This window comes from Vigna radiata, chromosome 3, assembly GCF_000741045.1.
Source record: "Vigna radiata var. radiata cultivar VC1973A chromosome 3, Vradiata_ver6, whole genome shotgun sequence".
Lineage (NCBI taxonomy): Eukaryota > Viridiplantae > Streptophyta > Magnoliopsida > Fabales > Fabaceae > Vigna > Vigna radiata.
Window position 1 is genome coordinate 6,546,763 of NC_028353.1, and position 24,982 is coordinate 6,571,744.

The 24,982-nt window shown below is 31.0% G+C and overlaps 2 protein-coding genes and 1 pseudogene across 8 annotated transcripts; 1 reads left to right on the forward strand and 2 right to left on the reverse strand.

Annotated features, from left to right (window-relative positions):
• Positions 1-717: 717 nt before the first annotated feature.
• Positions 718-8,765, reverse strand: LOC106756942 (annotated as a pseudogene).
• Positions 8,766-10,804: 2,039 nt separating this feature from the next.
• Positions 10,805-16,599, reverse strand: LOC106757372 (protein CHROMOSOME TRANSMISSION FIDELITY 7). Of its 4 annotated transcripts, none has more exons than XR_002667363.1 (7): positions 16,164-16,599; positions 15,587-16,089; positions 14,940-15,108; positions 14,289-14,744; positions 13,191-13,472; positions 12,905-13,018; positions 10,805-11,562 (listed from the first exon to the last, which is right to left on the reverse strand). XR_002667363.1 is itself a non-coding variant. In XM_014640030.2 (4 exons), exons 1-3 carry the CDS (start codon positions 16,503-16,505, stop codon positions 14,988-14,990), a joined length of 966 nt encoding a protein of 321 aa, XP_014495516.1. In that variant the 5' UTR covers positions 16,506-16,599; the 3' UTR covers positions 13,948-14,845; positions 14,940-14,987. The 4 variants fall into 4 exon arrangements, 1 of the variants encoding a protein (XP_014495516.1); XR_001375511.2 differs by having other exon boundaries at positions 14,932-15,108; XR_002667362.1 differs by having other exon boundaries at positions 10,807-11,562; positions 14,289-14,845.
• A 2,234-nt stretch (positions 16,600-18,833) lies between these two features.
• LOC106758030 (mediator of RNA polymerase II transcription subunit 27) lies at positions 18,834-23,548 on the forward strand. Of its 4 annotated transcripts, none has more exons than XR_002667364.1 (8): positions 18,834-19,288; positions 19,408-19,573; positions 20,274-20,721; positions 22,288-22,347; positions 22,436-22,504; positions 22,586-22,651; positions 22,731-22,830; positions 22,921-23,548. XR_002667364.1 is itself a non-coding variant. In XM_022779292.1 (8 exons), exons 1-8 carry the CDS (start codon positions 18,988-18,990, stop codon positions 22,927-22,929), a joined length of 1,197 nt encoding a protein of 398 aa, XP_022635013.1. In that variant the 5' UTR covers positions 18,838-18,987; the 3' UTR covers positions 22,930-23,548. The 4 variants fall into 4 exon arrangements, 3 of the variants coding, with proteins under 3 accessions (XP_022635013.1, XP_022635012.1, XP_014496410.1); XM_022779292.1 differs by having other exon boundaries at positions 18,838-19,288; positions 22,608-22,651; XM_022779291.1 differs by having other exon boundaries at positions 18,839-19,288; positions 22,608-22,651; positions 22,731-22,920; positions 23,146-23,548.
• The last annotated feature ends 1,434 nt before the right edge of the window (positions 23,549-24,982 follow it).

Sequence of the window (24,982 nt, forward strand, 5' to 3'; positions counted from 1 at the left end):
CTGTTTTGAGTTAAATACCATTTTAATATTCCGTATCATGTTTATTTTTAGATAGTAGAAACATATTGTTTTATCTCTCTTATTCATGAAAATTTGCCGTAATTTTAATTTCATAAATGAGAAATAAAAATAAATTATTTTATTAAGAGTAACCATCAACATATTTTTAAGACAGAAACTTTAAAAAATAATATTATTCGGACTAAGCAAACATGTCTTATCAATTCATTTTATGCTTTTAATGTTTTTAAAAAGTAGATAAAATTTATAAGTTTTATAAATTTCAATATATTTTAAAATTAATTTATATTTAATGTTATAATTTTAAATTTATTTTTTACCCAAAAAATATTGAATATTTAAAATATTTTCTATTTTTATCTGAATATATTTTTTATTTGATTTTACCATTAATGGAATGGAATGATATGAGTCTTATTTTTATCTTTTCGTCTCCAAGTTATCTGTTATACCATTTTATAACACTTGAGTTGAAAGAGATTGAAGGCAGAAAAAGTGATTAACAATCACTTTACTATTCAGCTCACAACAAAATGAAATGAAAAAAGTATTTAGACAAAATAAAAATTTAATAAAATAATTTTTAATAAATTCAATCAAAAATACCTAAATTTATAATAAAATTTAAAATTTGATTACACCTAACCTAAAAATTGTGATAATCTTTCCTGTAACATTCAATATCCACAGCAGGTTTTATGATAGGTGTGACTTCTTTGGTGACACATTAGGTTCTGCAACACTCTTGAAGTAAGCTAAGTTAGAAAGCTCGGAAACAGACTCGTATATTTTTTCCACTAACTGAGTGATTTCTTCGAGTATTGAACCTACTGTGCCAACTGGGATTATGGATAGGAGTTTAGCTTCTTTCAAAGAAACAGTTTCAAAGAAAAATTTCAACTCTTCAACTGCAATTTTTGCATTCTTGATGTGGCTTTTTGCAGCTGATGGATGTGTCATTGTTTTGATTGATGAAGATATCACGTTTAACGCCTTATTTGATTCTGAAATCATTTCTGTGCATGGTTCTTGAATTTTATATTTGAATTCCAAAGATGTCTGCAGTCACAAAAATGAGTGTATATTAGCTTTAAGCTTATAAAGCTAAAATGGTTTTCTAACTTGGAGTATCCTCACCAGTGTATATTAGTGTTAATTTGTTTTAAATTGTTTTTCTCATTATCAACCTAAAATTGTTTTGATAATAGACATGGAATTGAGTAGACGAAAAATATTTCATGTTTTTTAGAGTAGAGAATGATGTCTTATAGGGATTTCTGGATCGAGGTAATTGTTAAGGGTTTTAATCTTGTAAGCGCATTTCCGAGTAAGTGTTCCAATCTTCAAGTACTGCCTCCAAGGATGTCGAAGACAAAAACGGCCATGTTCCGGTTCTCACCTTGCGAAATTTTCCTGTGTATTATATATAACGTTAATATATTTGATCAATTTATCAAATAAATATGTTGAATAATATTTGAGAAGAAAAACAAACCAAACTCACCAAGGACTCTTCACTTTCTTTGGAATCGAGAACAATTTTGTATCCTTCAAGAACTGACCTCTCACATTTTTCTTTATCCTCTGAGTAATGAAAATATTCCACTTCAAATACTGAAAAATGGAAAGAGCTTCAGATATTACGAAATGAAACACACAAAAAAGAAACATGTGACTTATGGTGGCTCGAATATAGATACCTTGTAGGTAATTTGCCAACTTTTCTATGTTGGAAGCTACCAATTTGTGAAGGTCTTCACTTGACCATACTAGACAAATGAAAATGGAGATGACAATGCAAGTTGTTACCCCAATTAAAATTGTTGAAAGTCTCTTATGAGCAAGCTCAAAGATTTTTTCCACTCGATACTCCGAGAAAGCAACTGAACAAAACGTCAACATAAATATAACTACCGCATAATCATATCTTGCCTTGATCTTTGGAAAAAATCTGCAAAAAGTAGCCATAGTGATTGTAAAAACACAAACCATTTAGTACATTGTTTAAGAAACTAATGATAGTCTTAAATCCATAATGAAGCTTTAATATTGTATTTATATAATATATACCTATAATGAAGACTAGGATTCCAAGAACAATAGGTTTTGCAGTTTCTCCAAAAACCAAAAACAGTAGCTAAGTGTTGTCCTCCAATCCCTAAAGCACCACCTAATAATGTAACACATCCTTTGTTTAAATTTTTGAAAAGGGTTGCACCTGATTAATTAAGAACCAAACATTATGTTAATGTACTAATCTTTTAATACTCTTCAGACGTGTCATTAATTATATAATAATGAGAAATATATATGAGTGTATTGGTGCATTCTGCACTCACCTACACTAGATTCAAATACAACCACCAATGTCAGAAAAGCCCACATTCCAGCGATTCTGAAACCATCACAAAGAGACCTCGAGTAGTAAATCAAGAAACCAAGGTAAAAGTAAATATAACTTTTAATGAGTGAAATACTTGTGTGGAATCATCTTTTCCAATCTTTGTTATGCTCTTTATGAAGTTGATAAAGACAGACTTGATGTTCCTAGAGAAAGTCTTCAGTTCTTCCAATGGGCAAAAAACTCTCCCTTATTTACTTCCATTGTTGACTCAATATCAATGGAAAAACCTTGTCACAGATGTGCTGAGTGATACAGCAAGTTTTAGAAGAAAATTAGGAAGAAAAGAACAGTTATAAAATGATGTAAGGGAAAGATTTTGAGAAGCTTGGAATGAAAATGAGTTTGAAGAGTGATATTTATAGGAACAAAAAGGACATGAAGGAGCAAATTAAAGATTTACAAATAAAGACACATAATAAAGTTTAAATAGAAATATATATAAAATTAAAAAAATATATAAATATTTCCTTTTTTACCATATTTGTTTTATTTATTATGTTTACTGTATTTATTTCATTTTATTTATTTTGTTTACTTTATTTATTTGAATTTATTTTTCTATTATGTATATATACCATCAATACTCAATTTTATTCCAATAACTATTAAAATAAAATATATGTAAAATTAAAAAATATATAAACATTTCCTTTTTTATCATATATACTATATTTATTTTATTTTTATTTGATTTTATTTATCAATGTTTATTATATTTATTTTATTTTATTTTATTTTATTTACTTTATTTATTTGATTTTATTTTACTTGATTTTATATATTAATAAAACAAGTAACTGGTATATATACTTTCAACACTTAATTTCAATTTTATTCGGGTGGGTAATACTATAAAAAAATATATAAAATTAAAAGATATATAAATATTTCCTTTTTTATCATATTTACTTTATTTATTTCATTTTATTTGATTTTATTTATCATGTTTACTGTATTTATTTGATTTATTTATTTTGTTTACTTTATTTATTTGAATTTACTTTTCCATTATGTACATATACAATCAACATTCAATTTTATTCACATAAATAGTAATATAAAAATATATATATATAATTAAAAAATATATAAATGTTTTCTTTTTTATCATATTTACTTTATTTATTTCATTTTATTTGATTTTATTTATCATTCTTATTGTATTTATTTGATTTTATTTATTTTGTTTACTTTATTTATTTGAATTTATTTTTTTATTATGTAAATATACGCTGAACACTCAATTTTATTGGAATAACTAGTAATATAAAAAATATATATAAATTAAGATATATATAAATGTTTCTTTTTTTATCATATTTACTTTATTTATTTCATTATATTTTCAAGTAGCTTTAGATTTAGGAGTTTCCACTATATTCGAACACGAGAGAAATATCGTTTATACTGTTTGTGATAGGATCTTTTTATTTGTTAATAGAGATACTCTAAGTATTTCATTAACAATATATCAACTTTCTAACAAAAATACTTGCATGTATCAAAAATTCCAAGTTCACCAAGATAAAAGAATAAAAAAGGGAGAAATTTTAGTAGATGGTGCTGTAATAATTGGCGACGAACTCGCTTTTTCATGGGAATGTTACAATTATTATGTTTATTTTATTTATTTGATTTTACTTTTTTATTATGTACACATACCGTTAAGACTCAAATATAATTAGTAATATAAAATTAAAAAATTTATAAATATTTCTTTCTTTATTATGTTTACTTTATTTATTTCATTTTATTTTATTTATCATGTTAACTTTATTTATTTCATTTGATCTTATTTATTTTGTCTATTTTATTTATTTTGATTTTATTTTACTTGTTTTTATACATCAATATTTTCTTACAAGAAATCTAAACCAGAATTACGTCTTTTTTTCAAGTGGAAATACGTAAGAGTAATATTAATCTTTGTCAAGTTTACTTTTCTATAATCCAAATCATTTTCTAAAAAATATCATTTTTAATAAAGAATTTTAAAAGAACTACTTATTCTATATTTTTTCACAAAAAGAATAAGTAGGAACAAGGTCAACTTTTGTTGGACTTTCTACAAATAAAAATATTTTGTTTCTTTTGTATTATCTTGCATTGCTTCTTTGGGGGAAAAATAATTATTTTGAAAATCATATCAATTGCATATTTAATTAGATGTATTGTCTTTAGGCAAACATGGTAGGGTGTTAATTGTAATGTCCCGACAACTCCTCACTCACTCGCATACTTTCTGGAAAAACTTCCCCGAAGTTTACCCCTCCCTAAATTACTCCATATTAAACACGCTTAACCATGAAGTTTTAATGGGTTAGGCTACCGATAAGAACATAAGAACTCCATGGTTAATACTTTTCATGCACGTAACCAACTCCCTAACTAAAAAATTTGATTTTGTATATATTTTTCATAGTTTCCTATAATAAACTATGGTAACAACTTCAAAACTCTTATTTTCAAAGTTTTATTTTCATTTAGAAAGAAATACCGTCCCGTCACAATCTTAGTTGCAAAGTATACATTAGTCTGAGTCAGCCTTGAAACGTTGTATCCTACCTCCTTCTGTTTTGCCCCTTTTTCTTTGGTAAACTATGTTTACCTTTTTTAAATCAATGTTTCCCTACATAAATTTGAGTCCAATATGTTTTATCTTTACACTATATCTCCTTTTGTGTTGTACAAGATTATATTTTGTCACTTTAATTCTCTTAATTCTTTTCTTCCTTCTATGTTCTCGTACATTAGAGCATCGAGTTACATAGATGCCCACTTGACCTTGTGGGTGTTTGAATAAGAAACTTTGAATTTAATTATTAACGCAACTTTTTAATCAATTCCAATTATATTTTGTGCATTTAAATACATGTTATATATATATATATATATATATATATATATATATATATATAATAGTAATAAAAGTTAGGATTAAATATATTGTTGGTCCCTCAACTTTTAGTCAAAATTGGAATTAGTCCCTTTTCAAAATTTTGGTATAATTTAGTCCTTCAATTTTAGAAATGTATGAATTTTGTCTTTTAAACTAAACTTTGTTAGGTTTATTTGATGTTTCAAGCGCGTTTCATGATAGCATTTGCGTTATTTACATTGTTTGACACATATTTGTTTTAATGTGAAACGCGTTTGAAACATCAATCAAAGTTAACAAAAGTTGGAGAACTAAATTAAACCAAAGTTTTAAAAAATGACTAATTCTAATTTTCACTGAAAATTAAGGAACCAAAAACATATTTAACCCTAAAAGTTATTAAACTTATATCTTGCTAAGTTTAAATTGCGAGTTGGAACAAAAGCTTAGAAGTGTTACTATATTGTATCTGGAATAAAGCATGTTTTATTTTAGTATTGAATTTAATACTTATATTTCTAAATTTTGTGTGACTATAATGCAAATTATTAAGCATGTACTTTAAATTTAACTTAGATATAATGAATTAAGTCAAGTTTTTTATTTGAGATTAATATTAATTAATTAGTAATTCTCTTGTTGAATTTTGAATTGTTCAAGTAGATAGTTTTGAAATTTTAATTTTGTGTGTAATTGATTAATATGTAGGAGTTAGATGTTATCTTAAATTTGATTGAATCTTAATATAATATTTTTTTTCTTTGAATGCATACTTTAATTATATATGTTTGATCTTTTTATAGTTTTTCTTGTGTGACTTTATATCTATCCAATTTTTTGTTGAAATTTCATAATATTTATTAATCAAGACACTTATATCAATCAATTACAAAATAATAAAATTAATTACAAAAGAATTGTCTTTCTGGATATAATAAGATCACACATTTAAAAAAATAGTATTTCATGTATCAAACAAGCTTTCATGAATGATATTAATTATATTTTTACAGATTGGTATTAGATAAATGATAGTCAAATTAGCTATAAGCATGAATAAATATGGAAAAAAATTATATTTTCAATTATAAACACTAGTGTAATTTTAGTCTTTTATATGTTTCATTAAAGAAAACGAAGCATAGTAATAATTTTTTTGAAAATTTCGTAAATTTATAAGTTTAAGTTATCTGAATCGAAGCCGTCTATCTTTTAAAATTCCTGTTATTTCTTTAATTATTTTATTTGAGAGAAGATATTAATTTTAATTTTTAAATAACCGAAACCATAAATATATCGCTATGACTTCTGTTATTATAGAACTGAGGCCTAAATGGACTTCAAAATTTTCAAAAATCTCACTTTTTATTTAAATGTTTTGTCTAAAAAAAAATATGGTCCTGGTTGTCTGAAAACCACAGCTGTAACCCCAAAAGTTAAGTCACGGAGTTTAAGAAAATTTTCAACTTATCACTGTTTATTTAAACGTTTTTATCCTAAAAGTGTATAAAACTTCGGTTTCTAGAGAGTTAAAAAAAAAATTATTCACAGTTTAAATCCTTCGGTAATAATAAAAACCCGTCATTAATAATCATTTATCGACGGTCTTGCCATGACTAAAAGACTGCCGTAAAAGAGAGTAGTGAACGTGAGGAGTCAAGATTTGATGAAATATCAGTGGTTGTTACATGTATTGTAAATTATAAAAAAAAAAAACAAAAAAAAAAGTTTTATAGTTGAAAAATTACATTGAAGAAATATGATATAATTAGCTATTTATTTTCAATTGTAAGTTTAAATTAATTCAAATCCTGTGTACTATATTAACTAAAATACTTTTAAGATCTTATTATTTTTCCTTAAATTTATTTTAATATAGTATTTACTTTTTGGATTGTGCGTCCAATTTAGTCCATTTAATAAAAATAGCTCGACCTAAAATAAAATACAATTTCATTTTTTTTTACTAGCCCAATTTGTTATAAGTATAGCCATTTTATTATGTTCCATTATTATCTTCGCAGAAATTTTTTTTTTACATTTTGTATATCTGGTCCTGAAAAAATATTATATTTAATTTCACGATAATTCTTTTAAGTAAAACTAAAATATTTTTGAACTTTCTGTTATCTCAAAATTTTTTATAATAATAATCCATATATTTTCTATCACATATGACGACCTATATATTGGAATGAAGTAAATATAAAGTAAAATAAAATTCAACAAAAAGTTAATTAGAAACTAAATTGATAATATATATATATATATATATATATATATATATATATATATATATAGTTAATCCTTTTAGTTATTTCCATTTAATACTTTTGCATGTCGAGATATTTTTTTTATTTTATCAAACCAGTTATAATATTTATTATTTGTTCTTTCTTTCCAGAGCAAATCTTCCTTTGCAAACAAATTAAATAAAGACAGTAAACAAGTATAGTGTGTAAAAATGGAACTGCATAAGTGATTTACTAGCATTTAGCCAAATGAATGAGCTAAATAAAATTGGTACACGAGCTGAAGGAATACAAAACTCTCAAGCTTCAGAGCCAACCTACGTACTTATAATTAGCTAGTAGATCAATCGCAGAAATTAATTAATGTTAATAAATATAATCAAAAGAAAGAGAATGGCTTCCAATGTATGGGAATGGTGAATCTCCTATTAGGGTTAGCCAACCTTCCTGAATTCTTATATTGCAGAAACTCAACCTTTAAGTCTTCACAATGAGGACTCATAAGCACATCTGCCACCCATGTTTCTCCATAGTAAATGGCCTCCACCTTCACTTGCATTCCGAAGCTCAACGACCCATCTTTCATCTTATCTTTTCCCATCTCCTCCACCAACCCTTTCTCCACAAAGGGTTCACTGTTCTCCGACCCAATCTCCCCAGTTACGAACTTCAAATGCAGCTTCAAATACTCCCCCTTGTCCAGGTAAAAGGGATACGAAGAAGCCACAGAAACCGCATCTTCTGGATTCCGTTTATAGAATATCGTGAAGTGAATCACGCGGAAGTAGATGCACGACACGTTCGGGTTTGTCACCGTTAACTTCGCATCCCACGTGCCAGAGACTCCTCCGCTGTCTGTGGTGAAGTTCGAAAGGTACATCGAATTCAGAACGAAAATCGGGGGAACAGGGTTCTCATTTGGCGTCCACAACCGCTTGTATAATGGCAGTAATATCAGCATCATCAACAACGTGAGGCCAAGGATGTCTTGAATCATTTCACAGGCGCGTGAGCTGATGCTGAATATTTCTTCCGTGTAATAATTGTCGGACATGGTTGAACCTGACATTGTGGCCGTGGATTGCACGGAAACTGATACGGGTTGGTGTTCATGGTTTTCACGATCAGTTTCTGACTGGGGCACAGGGGAGAATCTATAAACGTGGCCTCGCTCGTTTTGAGGTTGTACGTTAGTTGTCGAGGAGGCCATCATGGGTGTAGCTTGGGATCTACAAATGAAGATGGGCGGAGAGAAAAGAAAGGGTGAGAGGATTATATATGTTGTTGCAATGATTGTGGAAAACGCTCAAACGAACCCAAAATTCGTTGGCCATCTTTGCATGGGAAAGAGGGTGTTCGATTTCCTACACCTAATTAATGTCTTCAATTTTCTCCTTATATCAAATGTAGATTTTGTTTCTAGAGTTGCTAACATGAAGAAATTAACGTGACAAAAAGAAATACTTCCATTTTTACTATATTTATGAAATCTATTGTTAGAAAAGTAGAGTGGGTAAAAGGAGTCAATCACTTATTTTTAGTATGTTTAATATCAAGTAGTTAAAGTGGGAGAGGACAAAGAAAATATTGGAAATAAAATAATACTAATAATATAATAATTGAAACGGTAGAAATAAATTAAACGATAAAAACTCTTTGAATTAAAAGAAAATGAATAGAAATGTTGGATTAAAATTAAAAATAAGAAGATTTGAAATTGAAAATCAATTAAATATATATTTTGCTTCTCTTTCCCTTTTTCTCCTCTATCGCGCAACACGAAGATAAAATCACTAATTCAATTCTCATATATGAAAAATGATTATTTGACTATTACATTTCCCTTTTCTCTCTCTCTCTTTTCATTTTACTCATTCTCACATTCAATTTTTGACATTAAAATATTGTGCGCTGCAATTTTATGGACCTTTTCCATTTTTTTTTCCTTAATAAAATCGGTTTTTCAATTCTCATTCTTATATATTTTCCTCATTCCCGCATTCTTTTTAAATAAGATAATGATATTTTAACAATTTTTTTTAATAATTTTTTTATAACAAAATATGTGTCATTATTTTATTAATTTATTTGAATTTATTTTAAAAAATATTTAAAATAGATCAATCACAAACTATCACGTATGTCTCGTCAAAAATTGTCCAAAAACAACTGCAAAAATTATTTTTTCCTTTTAAATATTATAACCCTTTTTGAATTGCAATTTTCATATTTATTATATATCATCCCAATCTATTTTGAATAACTGAATTATGCCTAGATATTTATAGATAGATAAAATTATTATTAATTATATATATATATATATATATATATATATATATATATATATATATATATATATATATATATATATATATATATAATGCACCTGTACGATTAAGGTCAAAAGTCCTAACTACTCAAAACGAGAAAAATGAAACTGTATTGAATTGAATGGTTAAAAATTCTTAGAAACTAAAATGTAATAATTTGAATAAACTGAATTGACTTTTTATTCTATCAAACTATATTGTAGTGAATTAAATTAAAATGTATTGTGAACTGAATTAAATTATTATGTATCATAACATAACATATTTTCATATTTTAAAAAATTTCAAATTATAATATTTTTTAATCAAATTGTACTAATTTTTCAATCAAACCTTTTGTGAACTATTTTTTAATTTTGTTGATTTTTTTAATTTGAAAAAAAAATATTCAATGATTAAATTCAACCAATTAGACCAAATTTGATGAAATTTTTATCAAGATCAACTAAGTTAAATTTAGATGAATTTTGATCTAGTTGACTCAATCAAATTTTATTAAATTTCAATCATAACTAAGGTCGAGAGATTGATTCTACCGAATTTGACCAAATCTTGATTGTGATTAATTTGAACAAATTGGACTAAATTTAAATTAAGAATCACTTAGTCAAATTCAACTAAATTTTGATCATGAGACTGAGTTCGACCAAATTTTATTCATAACCAACTCAGTCAAATTTCAATCATGACTGACTCATCCAAATTCGACAAAATGTCAATCTTGACCAAATTGCCATAACCTTATTTTAATTTTTTTATATATATCTGGAAGTCCTTTTTATGTATTTTTATAAATTAATGACCATAAATTATTCTTAAATATGCTTATTTACTAATTTTAAATGAAATTGCGTGATGGTGCGAAGAGAATCATGTGGAATTAGTGATAGAATAATAAATCAGTATGTGTTTTTTACAGAACCCCATTGAACGACTCCTACACATTCTTTAGGCTTGTGGACAACGATTGTTGTGGTGTTAGTGAGAACCTTTACCACCAAATTAGTGCATTTAGGATACATCATAAAAGTTTGGACCCACCCATCGCCCAACCAAACCTCTCCTATGATAATCATATGTAAACTAAACCTCGTGCTTCCTCGTTCAATATCTTCAGCAATGGCCTGAACCACTGTGTCATCCACAATGGGTTGGTTCTCTTCCCACCCAGTCGTACTCAACTTCAAATGCAACTTTTTTGTCTCCTCATTTTCCAACAATAAAACTGCATCCGGTAACATGTATTGGGGCATAATGGGAGAAATCACAGCCAGCGTTTCGTTTTCCCGGTAATTTATTTTCGCTTCCAGGTTCAGGATGTTGATGTTGATGTTGATGTTGGAGTAGTTCATGACGTTGCAAATGGTTACGGTCGCCTCCCATGTGGATGACACCTCGCCCTCGGAAACTTCGAGGTGAGGAACGTGAAACGAGTCGAGGAAGAACTTGGGTGGGATGGGATCAAACGTTGGTCGGTATGATTGCCTTTGCCTTTGCTGAAGGGTAAGTCCCCCGAACAACATTGCAATCAGAGTCAAGCGTAGCAAATTCACCAGAGCACCCCAATCGAAAGTTTCTTCTTCGCAAGACTCAATCATTATGTGACGATCATTGATCTCAAGACGTGTTCCTGAATGTCTTGAGGCAGAGGAGAGAATCGGATCCTTGATTCAACTGGAGGTGTTGAAACGGACATTATTAGATTTTGAGAAATTCAGATTTAGATCGGTAAATGTTGATGATGATGATTATATTTGACTTGATAAAAACTGGATGTGTCGCTATTAAATATATATATATATATATATATATATATATATATATATATATATATATATATATATATATTAAGGTTTGTTGAAAGGAACAGGAGATGTTAAATCTTGATGAGTTAAAGTTGACAATATATTACAACTAAAATATTTCCGAAAAGGGTTAATTTTGGTGCAAGAGCTTGTTGGGGCTAGTAGATATATTAATTGCTATGATTGAGCATTCGGTAAGTGTTTTTTTTGCCTGTGGTGATTTTTGTTTTAGGTGCATCTGACATTATAGTAAAATCTCATAATTATTTAATGGTCAACTTTATATTTTCCATGTTTTACTAATTATTTTTTAAATTGTTCGGTGGCTTACATGTTTTGCTAATCTTTTGGATATTGAATTTAATTTGTACTAATTAATTTTAAGTTTAAGACCATTCATTGGGACCTTAAAAGGAAAGGACTATTTATTAAGTATTTCGTTTCACAAAAAAAATAGTATTTTTAAAATATATGTTTAAAAATTTATCTAATATAAATATCCCAAATTATTGAAAATATATTATTATTTGTTGATATAAAAAAATATTTTAAAAAAATAAGAACAGATACAAAAAATTTCTTAAATCTAATTATTTAATAATTTACTCATTAATTTCGTTTGTTCATTCTAAATTAATCGATTATCAACCTTTTGAGAAATAAGTTCCTAAATCTTTAACACCAATACGATATAAATTATGAAGATTAAATGAATATTTAGAAATACGTTTTACACTGAAATGAAAGAGAAAGTGAACATAATTAAAACTTCTTCTGCATCTTACAACAGCACCTTGACTATTTTAAACCCTTTTCTCAAAATGAATATAAAAGTGTGTCTCTTTTTTATATTGAATGTTTTTTTTTTAATTTGTGCTAATTTAAAACCAAAGTAATTTATAGATAGATATGCATAGAGGTTCAAAACTAAAGTGCTCTTAGGACCGTTAAAACACAGATGCGAGCAACAAATGGTTCGTAAATGCTGGCGGTGACTGTACTTAGTAATTATTATTATTATTAACACGGTTGGGTTAGGTGAAATATGTGGTGAAACTGCAAGGAACCAACATATTCATGTGCAGCCAGATACCACATTCAATAACTCACTTAGACAAAGCTTTTCCAACATCTCATCGATAACATATATATAATAGATACCAAACTGAAATATTCACATAAATTACTTTAAGAGTACAAATTGCATATACCTTATCAGTTGGTCTCACAGGCAAACTACTGTCATTATTATTGCTTTGGTTTGGAGGGGGCTCTATTGACAAATGAGGCATGGATGTTGATGAAGCTTCTGATGAGACATTCACCTACATGTTAAATATACCAATTCTGTTTTATTACAGGGGAATAGAATGTGATGAACAGATGACAAAATCAAAACCACATCATAAAAATTAAAAATAGAGACACTTAGAGATGAAGGATATTTATGATTTAAAATATCTAGTAGTCGAGAAATGCAGTGATCAGTTCTTTAACCTCATAAGAAACACTGATGCTAGTAGAAGCTGGCTGGCGCAGAGAACAGAAGAAACAGTCTCAGTTTCAGTTAAGCTGCACAAAGCCCTTGGCCTCTGCTTTGAAAATGAAAATAATTTTGCTACGATGTCCTGAAACAAAGAAAGTATACAGCCAAGTAACATTTAAATTTAAATTAATGTACAATTATAAATAACATATTGATAAAAGATAGAAACTACAACAGCTGCAGCAAAAAGAAAGTGAAACTCTGTGTGAACTGGTACAAACACTTAGTAGAACCTACAAAAGCAACACCGGTAAAAAGAACGTTAGAAACAACAAAGAGATGTTAGTGAACTGAAATAACTCAGCAAAACAGAGTTAGCAAAGTTAAATAACTGACTAAGGAAGAAAAAAAATGTTAGTCATTGAAAATTAGAACAACTGAAACTGTTAGTATTGCCAGAGAAAAAGCTTGGTTAGTAACACTAATTTGTAAAATAAAATTCAAAACTAAAATAAACTAAACTAACTCCTACTTATAGCAAAAAGTAATCACCCAGATCAAAAACTACTACAAAAAATATCTTAATAAAACCATTTAATAGAAATTACTAAAATCTAAACCTACCAATTACAAAGTTTAAAAACTATTTAAACTACTTCGGTAAGNCAGAAAACAGATTTAAAACTACTTATGACTATCTAAAATATAAAGAAAACTAAACACAACAAATGAAGAGTTAATTATAATTTAAAATAACATCAGAAAGAAACTACTATTCCCAAAAACAGCAAAATAAGCTTGAACATCTACGAAAATAAGAAAACAATTACTAAACAGTGAATCTAACTAAAAGATAGCCAGATATGAAATCAAAACTAAGAATAGACCTAGTATCTAATCCTAGCTAACTAAAACAGAGAAGAAATGCAAAAGTAACAGCATACCAATAAAAGCAAACTAAAACAGCAGACAAAGCTCCCCGCAAACTTAGAATTTACATTTATGTGCGGGGGAGAATTATTCACAACATGTTAATAGAGAACTAAAAATGGTTCTTAGAAACAGAAAAAAAAAATCAAATGACAATGTTCCAACTAAATGAGAATTACAAAGAAGAATGATACTGAAACATCCACACTGATGTATCACTACTGTTGACTTGCTTTTGGGTTGACCACTGTTTGAGAAGGAATTGCACTTGACTTCTGTTGAACCAGTTCATTCACAGCAGTAGCAAGTTGTCCAATTTGAGTTTTTAAATCTTGAAACGTGGCTTCTATTGTTGGATCAACTTTGGCTTGCTGTTGTGGTGCAAAACCTGATTGTCCAAACTGCTGGAACTGTCCAGGATTGGATCCTACCTTCTGCTTGAACTGTTGAGCCTGTTGATTGATCTGTTGCATTTGTTTATGGGACTGCTGGACAAACAACTGTGTTTGCAGATGTGGTGGCGGCACATATCTCATATTAGGTATATCGCTCCCCCCAGAACTATACTGCTGCTGTTGTCCTTGATTCTGGTTCGTCCAGGCCTGTTGGGGCTTCCTAAAAGCATTTTGCTGGCCCTGATAAACTCCAGCCAACAATTCGGTTCCAATATTAGAGACTTCTTGCAGCCGAGGGCTCTCAACAACTAAATGGTAAAATCAACTCAAAATGACAAAGCCTTGCACCAACAAAAAAACAATGAGATCACAGATTCATAGCTTATATGAGCTAAAAAGGTTACACTTTACAAGAATAATAGCTTACGTTTGTACCTATTAACAGTCAAGATAGTGAATCACTAATAAACTGTTTTGTTGGCTTTAATAGGCCAAGAATGACCCAGTGCCAGTATAACTAGTTGCTAATGCCTTTCCAGCAGAGGTGGGCTGGGAGAATGCTAACTGAGAACGTCCAAGCTCGAGACCGGGGCAGAAACTCTTCCTGCAACCAATTTAACATGGGAAGTTCAAATCACTAGGCAAGCAAATGGTTGAAGAATAATTAAATTTACGTTTAGATGAGTGATTAAAAAATAATTTCGAGATAAAATGATTTGTTTTAATGTCTTTATTCTAAAAGTAAATTTGATACAAGACTTCCATATATCCTTTTTAATCCAAAGCAGAACTGTTTATAACAAGGCATCCCTGTATTTTCTAAAATCACATTTGAAATGAAGCAAAATCAATTATGATACTTCCTATTTTTTAAAATCAAACACATTTTCCCAACCACTTAGCACTTGCTCCATGCAGTTAGTATTAGAACGTAAAGACAAATAATATTATCTAGAGGTCTTCCATTACTTATGAATTTATTGAATTTATATAAAATATTTGAAGATTCCACAATGAAACTAGTGATGAATTGGGGTGCACTTGCCAGAGGGTCAATTAAAGCCAAATTTAATTGAAGTTACCTCGCTGCCTCTAACAACTGGGTTGCAATGCCTTTTCTTCTGTTGGAGGGAGTAATCCAAATGGCCCTAACGCCACAAGCAGCAGCAGTTGGTTCGCTGTCACATAAGATTGCCCCTTCCATCTTTTCGGAATCACTCACATTAACAACTTTTCTTTGGACCTCCCTTTGAAAAATAGCATTCCCAAACTGAAGAATTGTAGAACGCGTCGTGTCTCCCCTTTTCTTCGCGCTATGAACAGGTACAGCACCAGAGCTAGACACAACTTTGAATGCCTTTTCAATTGGTTCTGCAACGAGACACCCAGCAACCCTATTAAGAGAAACAAACAGATACACCTTACAGCGCTCGTGAAGTATCCACCCACTTCCAATCTCAATTTCCATCATCCTCACCACCTCTTCAATTTTCTTCCTGTGAGAAAACGGGTCCGTCTCCGAGAACAAAATGACCCGACCCGGATCCAAACTGGGTAGAGAAATAACATTTTCTTTGGTCCAACCCTGCAGAGTAAGAAAATAAGATAAAATTGGAGATAAAAATCAGCAAAAGAAGAGAGTGAAGGCGGAGAGCTAACTCTGAACTGGATTCCCTGCGTGTATGATTTGTGAAATTCGTTGTGGGATTTCTCGTCTTGTGGATCGCCGGGAGTGAACTTCACGCCGCACGTAGAACACACGCGTAAGAGGAAATCGGATTGGCCAAAATCAAGGTGAAACTGAGCGTAGCTTCTCTTCTTGTTTTTGACGAGTGTTACGGGTTTGGGAACCGAAGTACCGGCGTTAGGGTTTGGGCGCCTTCGGGTATAGGTGTTGATGATGTGGTGTTGCCGATTCCCCCAAACTGACAAATCATTTTCATTGTTGGAAGAAGAGGAAGCTGGGGTGAATCTGAAGAAAGCGGTGATCTTGGACTGCATTTGTGATTCTTTCTTCCTTCTGTGGCAGTCTTGTGGATTTTTTTTTTCATTTGCCGCCAAAACTTTTCGTTTTGTTTTTAAATTTCCTCTCGTTGTCTCTTTTCAACGTGGAGTTGAAGAAGCTCCAAACCAAATTATTCCATACATATAGCTGCAAATTAAAGACATAAGTTATCACATCATTTTATTAAATATTATAATAGACCAAACAATACATTCATTGATATATATTATTGATAGATAAAGGCTTATTCTCGATTGTAATTTTGTTTATCGTTTATAGTTGTATTCTAACAATACTATATTTATTAATTGACGGTCTAAAAATATTTCATATTCATATTTTGAATACGAACAAATATTCGCTATAATATTCATTTTTATTATAGTAAACCTATAATAATATTCATTTATCTCATATTTTTGTGTAAATATTCAATTTTATCCACAGTAAATAAAATTTTATTTCAAAAAATTATTGTTTGAAAAATGAATATTTAAGATTTTCTTTTTTCTTTAATTTTAATAAAGATAATTAAAAAGAATTTTGGTAAAAACTTTAAGAAAATATCTTTTTAAAGAAAAGAAAGAAAAGAAATAAGAAAAAAAAAATAATGAAACTACGTGGTTGACTAGATTCTCTTAATAATAATAATATTATATATATGTATATATATATATATATATATATATATATATATATATATATATATATATANTATATATATATATATATATATATATATATATATATATATATATATATATATATATTTATAAATCCTTTTTTTCATTTTAAAATCTTAATTTTTAAGTTTTTATTTATTTTTTTTCTTTCATGAGCCTAACTAACCTGTTATTATATGTTTTCATTTTTATACTTTTAAGATCAAGTACATAACTTTTTAGTGCTAACACTTTTTTTTTTCGCACATATTTTTGGTAAAGTTCAATACATGTTTAATGGTTTATTTCAATACTAATTCACCTATAAGTTTTTCGGCTCGTGTGTTAACACGTGTCATTCTTTCTCTTATCTTTTCGCCAACTTTTTTCACGCGTGTATTAATACTCATTGCACCATGCAACTAAACACCTACCTATTCTTTCCTATTCCTCTACTTAATAATGGCAAAACTCATTTTTTTTTTGGAACCATTGTCCCCAGCATCGTGTGATGAAAACGCTAGTAATAAAAATGACATTTTACACCGTATATTATGTCACGGTTCACCAAAAACCGCAGCATAATGATGCGTGGTGGCATTTTTGAAAATGACCTTATGCTAAAAGCGTTTTTCTTTTCTTTTTTACAAAAATAATACAATGTTTTAAAAGGTTAGAGCACACGTGCGACCGTTCATGTAGCTTTGTGCTAAAAGTCTTTTTCCCTTCTTTTACAAAAATAATAAAAATATGTTTTAAAGGGTTAAAACACACGTGGGACAGTTGGCGTAGGTCTTCTGCTAAAAAGGCCTTTTCTCTTTCTCACACAAAACTACCAAAATACAAAATATCATTTTTCAAACAACAAAAATCTTTCTTTAGAACTACGTAGCCTTAATTTCTCACTTTAAGAATACGTAGAAACAAAGTCAATCCTTGTCGGACACAATAATACAAAAGAAAACATGTTTTGTTTCTTTAGAGTTTTGTTTTTGGGATAGTTAAATGTAACGTCCTGCCAACTTACTAGTCGAGACTGTTGACTGCCCCCACAAATCACCACGAGACTTTTCAGTGTACTTTATCTTAACACGAACAAGAGACATGTTAAAGAAACAAAATAAATATTGCAAAATTTAGATAGGTAAAGTTCATTTTTTTGACAAAGAAATTAAAATTAAAATGATAATGGAACTCACATAAATACATAACACTTACCCGAGAGCATTGATACATTCATGGGAGTTGATTATTTTTTCCCTCTTTTTGCAAAGTTTTTTATTTTTGTTTTTATTTTTTTTTGGGTTACTTATGTTAATGGCACTTGATAAATATTATCTTTTGTATTAACTTATTTGTATAAATTATAAATTATAAATATAATATGAATTTGTATGTATTATAAATAAATAGACTATAGATTTATGTAAAGTTGTTTTGTTTTTATTAATTTGAGTTAATTTTATGAATGACACATGTCAATAAAACTACATCAATAAAATTAGATGAAATCTGAAAAAAAAAATAGTGCAGTTTTCATTGACTATGATACTCTAGTATAATTTTTAGAGGAACACAATAGCAGACGTTATTGGCCACAAAAAAGCAAATGCAAAGAAACTGGTTTGTAAATTAAAAAAAGTTCGAAGGTAGCAACAAAGCATTTAATGAAAGCAGGTGGTGTGGAAGGCCATTACTGTTTGATGGGCCTTGTGTTTGAGATGTTTATATGACGTTACTGGTGAAGGAAGGCCCAATCCGAGTTGTACGAAAGTACTAGCCGAGACGAAACTCACTTTCTTTGTGGGCGTGCCAAATGCAAATGCAAATGCAACAAACGCAGCAGCAGGCCACGACGGCACCCATCTCAACCTCCACTCCTCCTCCCTCCTCCGGTGGCTCCGCTTCCGAAGCACCGCCGAAGCAGGTGGCTCAAGCAATGGACAAGCTAGGACAGGCCGAACGAATCATCGCCGACATCCGAATCGGCGCCGACCGCCTCCTCGAAGCGCTATTCGTCGCGGCAGCGCAGCCTCACCAAGGCAACAAGCCTCTCCAAATGTTCCTCAAGGAAGACGCCTGCATGCGTCAGTATCTTCAAGACCTTCGATCGCTTGGTAATTGTGTCGTTGCATTCGTGCCCCTTCGTTTTTTTTTACCCGCGGATTAGGGTTTTGGTTTGCGCTCTGCGACGTTGTTTATATGATTAGTTCTGCGTGGTTTTTCGGTTTTGTAGGTAAGGAGTTGGAAGAATCTGGAGTTCTCAGTGAATCACTTCGATCGAGGAAAGACTTTTGGGGCTTGCATATGCCGCTAGTTTGTCCAGATGGCGCTGTGGTTGCGTATGCGTGGAAACGACAGCTTGCGGGTCAAGCTGGCGCTTCTGCCGTCGACAGGACTAGGTTCGTTTCTGTTAAATCTCTTCTTCTTCAGTTCTGTATGCCATTTGAATTTCCGTGTTTGGATAACGAAATAGAATGGAAAACAATGGATTCAAATTCAAATGTGTTTTGGTTATTTGGTGGTGGTGTGTTGAACATAGGGAAGACAGCTCAGCGAATGATGGTATCTGGTATTCTTAGACCAGTGATTTTTTCTTTTTGAGGATTTTGTGTGCATGAATAAGTAGATATCTTAATCTTTTGGTTTTGCTATTCGCTCCCGAATACGTATAGAGCAAAGGAGTAATAATAATTGATATAACCCTATGGTACGTGCTAACCGCCTCAGTCTAAGTTGTGTAGAAATGGTGACAGTTGGTATGAGTAAGTTAGTTTGTTTATCGTAGACAGTTAGACACATAGCAAGACTGTTAACAACTGTACTGTTTTTGCTGACGTCTCAGTTCACTTTCATGAAGTTTGCCTCCACATTTTTTTGGTCTGAAAATTGACTTTAATTTTGCTGTTATCCTTGCCAACAATATTTTGCAAGACATTTAGCTGCTCCACTTTGTTGAATACAATTGTCAAAGAAATACTTGGCCCCTTTCTTTATGTTTTGTTGTTCATGGGTATTCTTGCTTGCTGACTTGTCATTCTCGATGCTGTTGATTTGTGTTACTTTAGCTGCTCGCTCACTTAGGCTTTTGAATGATAACAGGTTGGCTCTGAAAGCCTTCACTGATCAGAAAAGGCGTTTTTTCCCACATCTTGATGATGGACTTGAAGCTAGTGACTCGGCTTCAAAGAAATGTTGTGTGTCTGAAGAAATTACAGTGGATCCGAAGGAAGAAATTAGGTTTTTAAGGACGCTACCTGATGTTCTGAAGTCTGTAGAGAAGGATGTGCCAAGTCTGAAAATTTTAACTTTTGAACGATTGGACTGGTTAAAAAGAGCTTCCACACTTAGCTCATCGGCAAATGAGAGTTCTCTAGAACATAACTATCACGGTTCTAATAAGTTAAGGCTAGGATCAGTTGGAACTGTTGCTGAAGAGAAGGTTGCGGTGATAGAAATGTTATTCCCATCTATCTTCAGAGCTGTTGTATCCTTGCATCCTGCTGGTTCCACGGATCCCGATGCTGTAGCTTTCTTTTCTCCACATGAGGTATACCTTCCAGTGTTATTATCACATGAGAAATGTTAGGGACTCTCTTTCAAATACTCTATTGTTGCTGAATTTTATTGCAATTTACAAATTTTGATGGGTTGCACTTCTCATTTAATGACTTACCTGATTTAGAAGCGGAACCTTCCGTAATATGTGACTTTTTATAATTCTCAGCAAATGATGGAGTGTCGAAGAGAACGTTGCTAGCATTTTTCCTTTGACATATATATCATAATTTATTTTTCAGTTTCCTGAAATTCATTATGGTTTGTGAAATGTTTGGTTACCAACTTACCAGCATGCTAAAACACATCTCGGTAACAATTCTGTGGTTCACTGGTTCTCTCTTGCCAGTTTCTGTCTGGTTTTATTGTTGATCTTGTGTTTTCCTATGGTTAAACAGATCTGTCTTAGTTTTGTTTACTCCTCTCTTGCTATTTTGGATTGCTGGGCCTTGGTTTTTATGTCCAACAACTTTTTTATGTGAAGCATAATCCATATTATAATCAACTAGAGTAATGATAAAAGGATAATAATAACAGTACATAAATATGAAAAAATATTTAAAAGTTATAGATGATATGATCAACTAATAATAATAATAATAATATAATACTAGAAATAAAAAGTATAAAGTTATTAATAGGTATTTTAATATATTTTTTATTCAAATTAAATATAAGTTGACAAGCTCCCACAAAGAGCTCATACCTTTCTGGGTCGGCTTCACTGTTTGAATACAAAGATTCACAAGCATAACCAATACGAAACAAATAAGTTCATAATTTAATAAGCTCATAAGGTAGAACTTTTTTTTTTTTCTAATTACCTATTTGGGTAAAGCAAGCATGGAAACAAGAGGTTAATGAACTAAAATCAGGTCCAAGTAGGGCTGACCCAATGGTTAAAGTTTATTTTTTTACATCTGTACCCAAATCCCACCAGCTAGGAGCCACATGCACCTAGTCTAAAACTACCACTGCAATCAGGTAGTCTTTTGTCTAGAGGCACTGTTTGATTGGCATGGCCCCCCAAGTTAGGAAAACTAACCTTAGTTGGGCCTAGAAATCAAGTGGGTCATTGGTGTATGCTCAGCATTGTTGGTTAAGAGTAGGCAATATTAGTAAAGCTGTCAGAGTAAAATTATTTAGCCTGCTACAGACCAAGGAAGAAAATGTAAGGAAATGGTATTGGTTAGTTGGTCTGTTAATTTTGAGTGGAAGAGACCGGTTATGCAAATTCCTGGGAAAAGACCGTGGTATATCAGTGCTAGCTTTGTGTGTTGGGACAGGATTGTGAATTTTGTGACTGTGGCAGCTCGGTGATGCCCAGCTCATGGTTGTTTAAAGGGAATTTCTACATCTTTGTTGTTGAGACAGATATTTTTTCCGTACTTCTGTATTTAGTTTAGGAGGAATTCTTGCATCCTCGGTGTTTTGCACTAATTTATTTGCTCCAACATGACTTATTTTTATTTTAAAAAAGGTTTATTTGTTATTTCATAATCAATTTGCTTGATTTTACATCTGAATATTCCAGTTTTATCTGTGTACTTCTTAACAGAGTGGAAGCTACGTGCATGCAAGGGGTTTTTCAGTTCATCATGTGTTTAGACATATTACGGTAACAGTCTCTGTTGCTTCTCATTTGATTCTTTTAGTTACTATTTGAGGTCCTTTTTATTATAGCTTATAGTTGTCTTGCATTGCAGGAGTATGCTGCGACTGCTCTGCAGTACTTTCTTGGGAATCAGACTGAAACCGGTTTATATTGTCTTTTGGTACTGTAATTATCTTTTTCTTTTCATGATGCTTCGTTTTTTAGAAGGTATTAATTATTGATATATTTGAGGTTTTATTAGCTTTCTGCCTTTCATGTTGTAGCATTGGATTTGCAGCTACCAGACTCTGTTTTCAAAACCATGCAGGTTCAATTTAGTGTTTCCATAACCTTAGATTTTCCTATCATTTAGGAAATGTAATGATCTCAATTTATTGGTGGTGCAGCAAATGTTCACGGCTACTTGCAATGGATAAAAAATCAACTCTACTGTTACCTCCAGTCCATCGACCTTATTGGCAGTTTTCCTTTTCAAAAATTTTAAGCGTATCCTCAAAAGACCAGAATTCTGATACTAGGACTTATCATATTGGCTGCCTTTCTGAGGAAGTATAACTGGATCTCCCTATGACTCAGGTAAACTAAGTGCTCAATTCTATGTGGATCTACCAGGAGCTAGAGTTTCCATCTCATTGTTGTGGGCATGAATTGGAAGATATGAGTTGGTGAAGAGTTTTCTTTACAATTGGTCTATATATTTCATCTCTTGCATTGCATCTTCTGGAAATTATCGAGTATGGCTTCTTATGTAAGCCTCATAAAAGTGGTCGGATCTATTGATTCTCATAAGATATATCTCAGATCACGTTTTTTGAGATTTGTTCTTTGGACACCTGGAAGTTCTCACTGATCATTGCTTCAAGGAAAAGGTACAAAGATATGATCTGTGTTTGCTAGATGAAAGTGCCATCCGATTTAGTACGATGCTGACTACTCAAGTACCTTCTCCTTCCAAATAGTGGAAAATTGCTGGGCAATTGAGAATCTGTGGTTGAGCCACCTGTACATGGTCCTATGAATGTAAGTGTTCTGAGGGAGGATGATGTAACCATAGCAAAACAGTTTATTGACTGGACAACAAAGCTAAAATTTTCGAATTGACAAGTTGTGTCATTGCAGGAACTGAATCGGTCCTGAGTATTTTACTAAGCGTTGTGACGGCTTAGCGTTCCCTGCATCTTTTTTAATTTTCAATTAAACTTAAGTTTTGTGTCTCGTGTGATAGACATGTGATTTGTTAAGGAAAATAAATAAATAAAAAGGGCTGAATGGTAAATGGGTAAAATAGGAGGAGGTATATTTTTATCACAATTGTTATTTTACGGGAATAATAGTTTTAAGAAAGATTGACATTCACTGTCAAATACTTTATTGTAGGTTTATTTGTGGATAAGGAATTTAGTGGTTATTATGAAGTTAAGAAGTTTAAGTATCAGATTATATAAACATTTATTATACTAGATTGACTATTAATACATACAATTTTATTACATATAATTAGCCTTTATTCTAATAAAAAAATTTAAAAAAAGAGTAGAGAATGTGATACTGATTTTCATGATTAAATATACTCCATGAACAGAGATTAGTGATCCTTCTAACAGGTCTTATATGTGGTTATAACCGCTATGAATTCTTCATAAACTTTTTATATTGATAGATTTGCGTAAGAGGCAAAAGTCAAAAGCCCTTAGAAGCACAGGCACTTTCAAAAGAATAAAAAACAATTATCTGATAAGGACTCGTTATCAACAGATCATTAAACTTAGGAGTGTTTAAATATAGTGGCAAAGAACAATGAAATAAATAAATGCAGAAAACAACAAGTAAGAAAAATAAATAAAAAAATAAATAAAAAACGCTAGAGTGGCATAACACGACTACTAAACTTCAGTCATATATGGGTTGAATCCATGGGGAGCAATAATTGAACGTAATGGCGTGTGATCTCACATGGGCCAGTTGTCGGCAGGAGTAGCTTCGTGCGTGGCAAAAGGTTGGTCATTCATCTGACATCCCAATTTCAGTTTGAGATGCCATCTGGCTCACTCATTGAAAACGAACAACCTCTGTGCCCACATCCCTAGACACTTATGTGTGTGCCAACTGCATGGCAGATTATTATTTCATACTTCTCTCTTCACCTCTTGCCATATCAGATTCATCACTCCACGTCAAATAACAACAACGCAGCTGCCATGGACCCAACTCCACCACAACTTACACAAAACCATGTGTCTAGAACGTACTCACCACTCCGTTACGTACCCATAGCTAATTTATATACCTTTTTTATGTGGAATTTCAAGTCTCAAACCAAAAATAGACATGGCACATGGCACATGGCTTCTTGTCTTTCGCTCCTTCCAAAGTTTCCACCAAAGCAGATTTGCAACTTTCGAGATTGTTGAGAGGAACAAAGGAAAGGGATTTGTGTGGAAGATATTTTGCGGTGGATTTCTGCGCATTTACTTCTAGTTCAACAAAAAAATTGACAGTTTTGGGGGCTACTTTCAAAACCAATTATACTACGCCACTCTCTGACTCCAAAATTAATGCGTGTTACAGACTAGTCACCAACGCATACCTCTTTTCATAAGTGTGCGAATTATCCAACATTGGTCATATTAGTTCCACT

Excerpts from the sequence above, each read along its gene's own strand:
- LOC106757372 (XM_014640030.2), bottom strand. The coding sequence starts at position 16,505 with ATGCAGTCCAAGATCACCGCTTTCTTCAGATTCACCCCAGCTTCCTCT. Across the intron at positions 16,090-16,163 it reads CGCAGGGAATCCAGTTCAGA|GGTTGGACCAAAGAAAATGT; the intron begins GTTAGCTCTCCG and ends CTTACTCTGCAG. Across the intron at positions 15,109-15,586 it reads CAGTTGTTAGAGGCAGCGAG|GAAGAGTTTCTGCCCCGGTC; the intron begins GTAACTTCAATT and ends AATTGGTTGCAG.
- LOC106758030 (XM_022779291.1), top strand. The coding sequence starts at position 18,988 with ATGCAAATGCAAATGCAACAAACGCAGCAGCAGGCCACGACGGCACCC. Across the intron at positions 20,722-22,287 it reads CTTTCTTTTCTCCACATGAG|AGTGGAAGCTACGTGCATGC; the intron begins GTATACCTTCCA and ends ACTTCTTAACAG. Across the intron at positions 22,348-22,435 it reads ATGTGTTTAGACATATTACG|GAGTATGCTGCGACTGCTCT; the intron begins GTAACAGTCTCT and ends CTTGCATTGCAG.